This window comes from Nyctereutes procyonoides, unplaced genomic scaffold (genome assembly GCF_905146905.1).
Source record: "Nyctereutes procyonoides isolate TBG_1078 unplaced genomic scaffold, NYPRO_anot_genome, whole genome shotgun sequence".
NCBI lineage: Eukaryota > Metazoa > Chordata > Mammalia > Carnivora > Canidae > Nyctereutes > Nyctereutes procyonoides.
Window position 1 is genome coordinate 47,902,333 of NW_026575042.1, and position 9,093 is coordinate 47,911,425.

Below are 9,093 nucleotides of genomic sequence, written 5' to 3' on the forward strand. Positions count from 1 at the left end.
CCGCCGCGGCCGTGCGGCTGGGGGTCGGCCCGGCCTCCGCGCTTCTGGGAGGCTCCCCTCGGCGGGCCGGAGCCCCTGCCTGGCTCCTTTGTGCGGGACGGCCGTGGGGGGGGGGGGAGCGTGTCGGGGGCTACGCCGTAGGAGAGGGGACACAGGTGCCCCGCGCGCCTCTCCCACGCCCTCGGGGTCTCCCGGCGCCCAGGACAACGGGAGCGGCCGAGCGCGCGCAGCCCACGCCGCGGCGCCACCGCCCAGCTGCACCACGCCGCCCCCCCATGCACATCCATGCGTGCATGCAGCTCACCCCACCCGCGCGGACCCTGGGACCCTCGCAGGTCCCGGGAGGCCCCGCCCCCGGACACGCCCCCCGCGCGGCCCCGGCCCCGCCCCCCCCCGAGGCCCCGCCCCCCACGCCCAGCCCCGAGAGCCCCTCGCAGGCCGCTCCCGGGGAGGCTCCGCCCTCACCCCCCCCCCCCCCGCGGCCAAGCCCCGCCCCGCATGAGGCCCCGCCCCTCGTGCCGACCCCGAGCCCCTCACAAGCCGCTCTCGGGGAGGCCCAGCCCAGCCCCAGGCCCCGCCCCCCGTGCCCGATCCCGAGCCCTCTCAGGCCGCTCCAGGGAGGCCCCGCCCCGGCCCCGCCCCTCCCAGCGCGGCCCGCCCCCCGTTGCCCGGCCCCCCGGAAAACCCGGCGCGGCGGGCTGGCGCGGGGCGCGGCGGCCGCGGGCGCGGCAGCGCACTGGGCATGCTCGCCGAGGCGGGGAGGGCCGGGCTGCGCGCTGCGAGTAGGAAGCCGTCGCCCCGCGGAGGCGGAGGCTGCGGGGGGAGAGCGCGGGCCGCGGCGGTGGGCGCACGCTCTGCAGGGCCCCATGCCACGCGGCCCGGGCCGGCGGCACGCACGTAGCAGCAGCCCCCCCCCCCCAGCCCGCTGCAGCCGCCGCCGCCGCCCCCGCCGCACCGGCCGCGGCCGCCGGCATTGTCCTCCCGCGCCGCCGCCATCGCTGCCACCACCGCCGCCCAGGCTGAGCCCGGGGGTAGGTCGTGCAGCCGACGAGCCCAGGCTCCCCGCGGCGCGCACCCCCGACGGGGCCGCGGCGGGCCGGGCGGCGCGGCGAGGGCGCCGGCGGAGCCATGAGAGAGTACAAGTTGGTGGTGCTGGGCTCGGGCGGCGTGGGCAAGTCGGCGCTCACCGTGCAGTTCGTGACCGGCTCCTTCATCGAGAAGTACAACCCCACCATCGAGGACTTCTACCGCACGGAGATCGAGGTGGACTCGTCGCCGTCGGTGCTGGAGATCCTGGACACGGCGGACACACCGAGCAGTTCGCGTCCATGCGGGACCTGGACATCAAGAACGCCCAGGGCTTCATCCTCGTCTACAGCCTGGTCAACCAGCAGAGCTTCCAGGACATCAAGCGCATGCGGGACCAGATCATCCGCGTCAAGCGGTACGAGCGCGTGCCCATGATCCTGGTGGGCAACAAGGTGGACCTGGAGGGCAAGCGCGAGGTGTCATACGGCGAGGGCAAGGCCCTGGCCGAGAAGTGGATCTGCCCCTTCATGGAGACGTCGGCCAAAAACAAAGCCTCGGTGGACGAGCTGTTCGCGGAGATCGTGCGGCAGATGAACTACGCGGCGCAGCCCAACGGCGACGAGTGCTGCTGCTCGGCCTGCGTGATCCTCTGAGCCACCTGCGCGCGGGAGCCACGCGCCCCCGCCCCCCGGGGGGGATGCGCTGCGCTCGCGCGGGACCTCGGGGCCGCTGTGCCTCGGCCCCAGGGCGGGGGCGGGGGGGGGCTGGGGGCCCCCCCGGTGGGCTGCACCGCCCGGCTCCCGACCCCCCCCCGCCGACCTCAGCCGACCTCCCCCCGACCCCGGTGCCCCCCCGTGCAGCCCCCCCGTGCAGCCCCGGTGCAGCCCCGGGGGGGGGGCGGTGCGGCTCCTGCTGCATGCACGTTGCTCGTCGACCCGGGAGACGCGGATTTTTCCACCCCACTCCCCGTGTAAGGAGCCGTTAGGGCGCTGTGTGGGCAGCTCGACACGGGCCAAAGTTTCAGCCTGCAAAAAAAAAAAAAAAAAAAAAAATAAAAAAAATAAATAAATAAATAAATAAAAATAAATAAATAAATAAATAAATAAATAAATGGGGAGGGAGGAGAAAGGGAGGGGGCAATTTTTTTTTTTTTTTTTTTTTTGCCTCCAACCACCCCTTTTTGTAGTTCGACATGGAAGGAAGTCCGGGAGAACCAAATGAAGGAGCAGGACAGGAGGAAGGGAAGAAACTTTTGTGTTGGCTTTTTTTTTTTTTTTTTTTTTTTTTTCCAGGAGGAGCTGGAAATTAAAGATCGGGTTCCTTTTCTGCCAGCTTGGAAGGGCAACCCTGTGACTGATTGTGATTCTAAGGATGTCTATGCAAAATTGGGATTCTTGTTACAGTGTATCCAGTCTGAAGTATGCACATCTGAACTGGGACTGTAAACACACTGATGCCAATGCAGTGTGGGGTGCCAGAAAGTGTCTGCTGATATTTGTGGGAAAAAAAAAAAATCTATTTTGTTTACCTACTGTATCAAAGGGGAGTCTGGGGGAGAACGGTAGTATTTTTTTTTTATCAGCTGTGAAAATAAATGTTACAGATCTGCACATTTTTGTGTGTACTGTTGTGTGTGTGTGTGTGTGTGTGTGTGTTTCTTTGGGTTTCTTTTTTTTTTTTTTTTTTTTTTTTTTTTTAAGTTTAGCTTTTCTTTTTGGTTGTCAGTGACGGGTTTTGATGACTAGCTCTTTAAAATATAGAGTACAAAGACTTCAAAAATGTGATTCAGGGCCCCAGCACCCCTGTGTCTGCAGAGTGCCTTCAAAACTCAGCTGTTCCAGCCGGTGCCAACCTGTGAACTTCCCACCATAACCCAGAATCTGCTATTCCCCAAACCACTTCCTAGTTTCCTTTCTGTAATCTTCCTGAAGGAGCCAGGACAATAGGGCCTGTTGTTTGGTGAATTTCTTTATTATTTCCAGCCTCTAAAATGTAATTTCCATATCTTGCAATGGTTTTGGTTGTTTTTTTGTTTGTTTGTTTTTTTTTGTTCCCCCCCCCCCCTTTCTTTTTTTCTGGGCTTCATTTTGTTCAAATGTTCAGGTATTTAGCTCCCCTTTGTTTTATTTTTAAAAATTTTTTTTGGTTATCTGTTCTAGGGTGTTCCTCCAGAAGCAAAGAACAAAATTTTCCTGTTGTGATGTACCAAGAGAACTCTCACTAATTGTAATTTTTAATTCCAGACACGCGTTTAATCATTGTCTCTCCATTTTAAGACTTTTATTTTTTTTAATTTTTTTTTTTATTTATGATAGTCACAGAGAGAAGAGAGAGAGAGCAGAGACACAGGCAGAGGGAGAAGCAGGCTCCATGCACCGGAGAGCCCGATGTGGGATTCGATCCCGGGTCTCCAGGATCGCGCCCTGGGCCAAAGGCAGGCGCCAAACCGCTGCGCCACCCAGGGATCCCCCATTTTAAGACTTTTAATACAGATGTCATTTTTAAAGAAACAAATCCAAAACTACTGTTTGTGTTTCTGTGTTTCAATATTCAGTGATTTAATACAGTATCGAGGCTGAGGTGGATAGGGGCAGCAGGTGCATGATGCCCCCAGCAGAAATACCTCAGTGACAAGTTGGGTGACATTACTTCTAACTCCCGTAAATATGGAAAAATCTTAAAGGTCTAGGAAGCCCTGAGGGTATGGCCATTACCATTTGACTAAAGATAAGCAGGATTTTGAATCTGTTCTGCTGACAGGGAGCAGTTTACCTCACTGTGGGTAGGGAAGGGGAGAAACCAACTCCTAATACTGCCTTAGATTTGGTAAAGTCACCAGTCACCCGACCAGGCAGGGTAGTGCTTTTAACTTTACTTTTTCTTTCTTGCTTTCTGTCTTTCTTTCTTCTTCCTCTTTTTTTTTAATGTTTTTGTTTAATTACATCACATACAAAGTCAAAAACATGTTTGAGGAACATGATTTCCAATTCTGAAGTCATTCCTACTAGGGTTTTCTGCAGTGCATTTGTGTGGGTTGCAGACCGTGTCTTAATACTTGAGGTTTTGGTTTGAAAATAGGTCATTATATTAAAAAAAAAAAGGAGAGAAAGGAAAATATAAGATAGACCCCTTACTCCCATTAAACTGCAATTTGTGGACCATTTTGACCTCATGAAATTTTCCTTCTAACAGTAGGAGGCAGTGTGAGCTTCGTATTGTATTTTATTTTACTTAAGGGCCACTTTACTAATATAACTTCTGTGTAGAATAAAAGAAAGTATATGACTCTATATTAAGAGCACACGATACACCTTAGCTGTGTGAAGTGTAGGTGAAGTCATCTGTGGGGGAAGCCAAAAGAAGTTACAGGCCACAGGCGTCTTTAAAGCTGTATTAACATCTTGCCTTAAAAATGTGTCCTTGGCTCATGTGACCTGTCACTCAATATTCCAGCATGGTGGAGAAAGAATTTGCCTGTGATGGCCCTATGGCTTTTTTTTTTTTCATTCTTGATCTTACATAAGGTTAGAATCACTCGGTTGGAAGGCAGTATGTATGTGATAAATAGAGAAATTAAGAAACAACTCAAATGTATGTCTTTGCAAATATTGCCTTGCATTTGAATGAATTCAGTTCTTTGGTAGATTCAAAGTGTTGAAGATTCTGAAGACCTCTACCAGGTTCTATGTGAAGGACTTTTTTTTTTTTTTAAGGCATTTGGTGACTGTTGAGTTATGGCTTTGTTGTTTTTTTTTTTTTTTAAGCCTTTTGACATAAAGTGCTGCCAAAGTATCTAACTAACTTAAGACATGTATAGACTCCTGAAATGGAGAATTTGAAAACGGCAAATTGGACATGGACTAGGTTGCTGGGTGCATTAATCATCTTCACACAGCATTTAGTCACTTGCATGACTAATACTTTATAGGTGTGAGATACCAGGGCAGACTTTAATATGCTTTCACTGAGTACTGTAAGATAAATGCTTTCTGGATTCTCCATGAAAAGCAATTTTGTGTGCGTGCCTGGAGCAGAGACATAGTAGTTCTGGGTTTTGTAGCTTTCTCCATTATTTTCTTGACAAAATTGACAGATATTGGGGGCATTGTTCTTAAAGACTACTCAGTTTATTGGGCTAGTAAGAGCCCCCTGGAGTATGGAGTCTGGTGTGAAAAGACAGAAGCATTTGTTTCCATGAAAAAAGCTGGGTTGACCCGAGAGTGTCCAAGGAAGCGAGGGAGTAGGCTGCAAGGCAGGCCTCACCTGCCCCATTGGAAACTGGGTGGGAAAGGAGCCTTGAGCTGGGAGAGCAAAAGCTAACTTTTAAACCTGACCCCTGCTGTTCCTTAACAGCTTTTCCTTTTGGTCCCTGTTACCCAAGCTTTAGGTCTATTCAAAGAATGATTTTTGTCCTCCTTTGGTAAGACCCTCAGAAAACTGGAAGGTGTCATTGTTGGAAGTCTTAACCATTGTCATGTTTGGGAGTCGCGGTTCTTAAGCAAGAACAATTTCTAGGTCGTTAACTGGAGAAATAGACCTCCCTGAATCCCGTTTTAGGATCAGATCCGTTTTGGGGTTAGAGTTCTTTAGAAGTCTAGAGGCTTCGCTCTTCCCGATTGGTTAACCTTTTCTGCTGGAGGCGGTCCTAAAATGCTTCATTTCTTTGGCCTGTTCTGGTAGTTTCATAAATGATTTCACCAGCATGTAATTGCATCTCTCGAGCCAAAGTCCAGTATTTCTCACAGGTAGGGTGGGAAAGTGAAAGAACCCTGCTCGCAGCAGCTGGCCTTGAGAAATAGATGCAAAATGTCACAAAAAGTACATATTTACTTTCCACGATAGCTGGAATAAGCTGCCTTCTTACAAAGGAAACAAAGGTTTAACTTAGAGATCACCACTGTTAGTTAAAATGGTCTCAAACACTTGTCACACTGTCCGCTTAATTGGGAAAAGCTTGCTATATAAAATGTTGTCCTTGTGAAAATGTAGCAAATTCCTAAGTACTAGCAATGTGGTATTTCTTATTGTGATCTTTTATTACTCAGACTACTAGGAATCATTAAGTGCATTTGACCGAACATGGTGCTAGTTCCAGAAGGCATATTTGACTTCCTAACAATGGATTTTGACGGCTTGAGAAGAAGCCTTTAGGATTATCCTAGCTAGAGGTTTTTAAACTTGACTACCTGTCAAAATCACCTGGAGGTTAAGACAGGTATTGCTGGGCCCTTCTTCTAGTTTCTTATTTAGTGTGTCTCGGCAGGCATGAGCTCCTATTTTCATTTCCAGCCAAGTTTCCAGATGAGGTTGATCCTGCTGATGCAGGGATCATCACACTTTGAAAGCCAATAAACTAGTCCAAACTCCAGTCGAGTACTAACTGTATCAGGAGCCACCTAGATAGGGAGGGAGGGACTCAGGCCCGACCCCAAAGTCATAAAAGAATCTTGATTGAAATCTATAGCTCAAGAGGGCAGAGACCATGGACAATCAGACTGTTCAAAACTGGCACGTGGCCCACTACAGACACACGGCAGGTAGAGTGTTTGAGCATTTTCAGTTAATTTATGTGAACAGTTTGGCTGTGGTTTTCGGTGTTAACTTCAGAAGTTGACTAAAATGAGAAGAACAGGGGCACAGCCTAAGTAATCAGGAGTAACTTTTCTTCCCCTCAAAAATTGTGAAAAAGAACATCTTGATACTTGTCTTCTCTTTGCTTCAAGCTTAAGAAGCAAGGACCTTAACATATCCCAGCAAGGATCCTAAAAAAGAAAAAAAAAAAACACAACAACTAGAGAATTTAAGTCTGCAGGTCGTGGTAAGCACATGTATGTGTCACATGTAAGTATGTAAGTACATACGCTCAAGGCTCTTAGCTGGACTTTCCAGGAATCCGTTCAGTGTCCTGTGGGTACACTGTTGTTCATTCTGAGACCACGCGCACGATAAACCTGCCACCACGCACCTTGTTCCCTTCTGCACCCTAATCTTTTGGAAGGAGTGTTCATCTGCTTTGTAACTTGGAGGGCACAGCAATTTCGTAGCCTTCCTTTGGTTTTAAACAGAAAACTCTGAGGAAATGTTTTCTTAGAAGAGGAAATTATGTGCTTTTTTGATCCACCTGACTAAAACAACATTTTTTTTAAATGAATTGTCTGACAAAATTATGTGTGGCTAAGTTTATCGGAGATTGGAATACGTTTGCTTGGTTTACCTGTGGTAACTCTGCAAGTGTAACAAACACACTTTTTTTTTTTTTTTTTAAATAGAGAAGAGAAGGATTACTGATGCCTTCAGCATACAGGTGGCCCAAAATGGCCCTAGATGATTTCTTGGTCAAGAAGATGCTTGCAGTGGAAGTTCGTAGCTGCAACTGATTTCTTCCTTATTCAGTAAGCATTTGTTGAGCACCTCCTATTGGCTGTGGTGTAAGGACTAAAGCTCAAGTAGGAGGAAGCCAGGCAAAGGAGCAACAGTATTGTCCTTTTATCGCTGTAAACTGTGAAAATAGTATATATTAAACAAAAGCAATATATGGAAATGGTCAGCTACATGTGCCATCAATTTTAACATAATACTGCAGGTCTGTCTGGCAGGCAGATAGAGAAGGTAAACTTGCTGGAATTGGAACTTCACTTTGAACGGTATGTGGATATTGCAAATAAAAATGGATCCCATGAGGTTTGAGTAACTAATAGTTGTTCTGTTGCATGTGAAACTCTGTAATTTTGTGCATCGTTGGAGGTTAGCTAAAATGGAACATTTAGAAATAGGAGACCAGGTTGCTTCCATACTTTCATGTCAAGGGGAAGAGGGGGAAATGGAGGGAAAGACAGGAGATCTGTAGCCCCTGTTTAAAAAAATAACAACAAAGAACTTTAAATGAAGAAACGAAAAAGGAAAATACAATTTAGATTCTTTACAAAAAGAAGCAGTTGTTGGCAAACAATCTTTTTTGGGGGGGGTTCTTCACGTGAAGAAGATTCAGGGTAAGATGTCTCTCTTGTAGGAGATAATCTTCTAAAAAATGAGTGTGCCAAAGAATTAAGCTGACACTTTAAGTTTGTGAAGCTTACAGCAATTTCTACAAAAGCTCTGGTTCTCACGCCTTTCGTACTTATTGGAGGAAGGCTCTGAGAAGGAGGTGTTGGGCAACAAGCTGCACGAGGTAACAATAACAGCGGTTATTGTAAAACCATGGAAACTAAAGGGAGATGTAACTATTAACCTCCTGCAGTTTGCAAGATGATTTCCAGTGACTGTTCTATGTAGACTATCTCCCGAATTACCAACATACTTTTTGAACGTGGAGAGTACGAGAACCACAGAGATAGCTGAATAGTTCATCTGAAGGTACTTCGCCACCTATTTTTTTAATCTGACGATAGAACCATTTATGAGATGCAAATTTATTACTTATAGTTTTATAGCTAAAGCAAAGGTCTTAATATTTTACATCTATCTGACCGTTTATGAAAAGCGTTCAAAATTTGGTTTTAGTCATGAATTCAGAATATTTTCATGTTAATGTTATGCATATTAATATTAATATAATAGTTTTAACATTCTCTTTAAAGACTAACATTATATCTCATTCAAGGAAAGAGCGTCTATGGAGATCTGTACTAGCCCAATTCTATATGAACGTATATGCCAACAAAATATATTTTAAAATATATTTTAGATAGTTTTGCATTCTGCATTGCAAGTGGGTAAGAGGATTGCGAAAGCATATTCCTGAGTTCGATCTCAACGTCATTTATCGTCTAGTAGAAGAAAGGCTTGGGTTTGGAGTTCTTTACTCTGAGTTTGGTTAATTAGCTTTATTTTGTCATAGTACTTGTTAGTTTTCTTTCTGTGTATCATTTCATTCATCCACATATGGTTTACGCAAATGGTTTTCTCTGTTACAAATGTAATCTGTATAATTGATAAAAAAAAATCTAAGAACTGATTACCTAATGACTATATAAATGTGTTTTCTGTGTAATAGTGTAAAGAGAGAAGTGTCTTCCGGGCTATGTCTGAATTCCAGACTGAAACAGATCCAACTAGTTAGAGAGA

The 9,093-nt window shown here is 47.2% G+C and overlaps 1 protein-coding gene across 1 annotated transcript; it reads left to right on the plus strand.

Moving 5' to 3' along the window:
- Positions 1-1,111: 1,111 nt before the first annotated feature.
- RAP2B (RAP2B, member of RAS oncogene family) lies at positions 1,112-1,682 on the plus strand. Its single transcript, XM_055321554.1, is given in 2 exon segments — positions 1,112-1,308; positions 1,311-1,682. Coding segments are annotated over 2 exon segments (552 nt in total). The 5' UTR covers positions 1,112-1,128.
- The last annotated feature ends 7,411 nt before the right edge of the window (positions 1,683-9,093 follow it).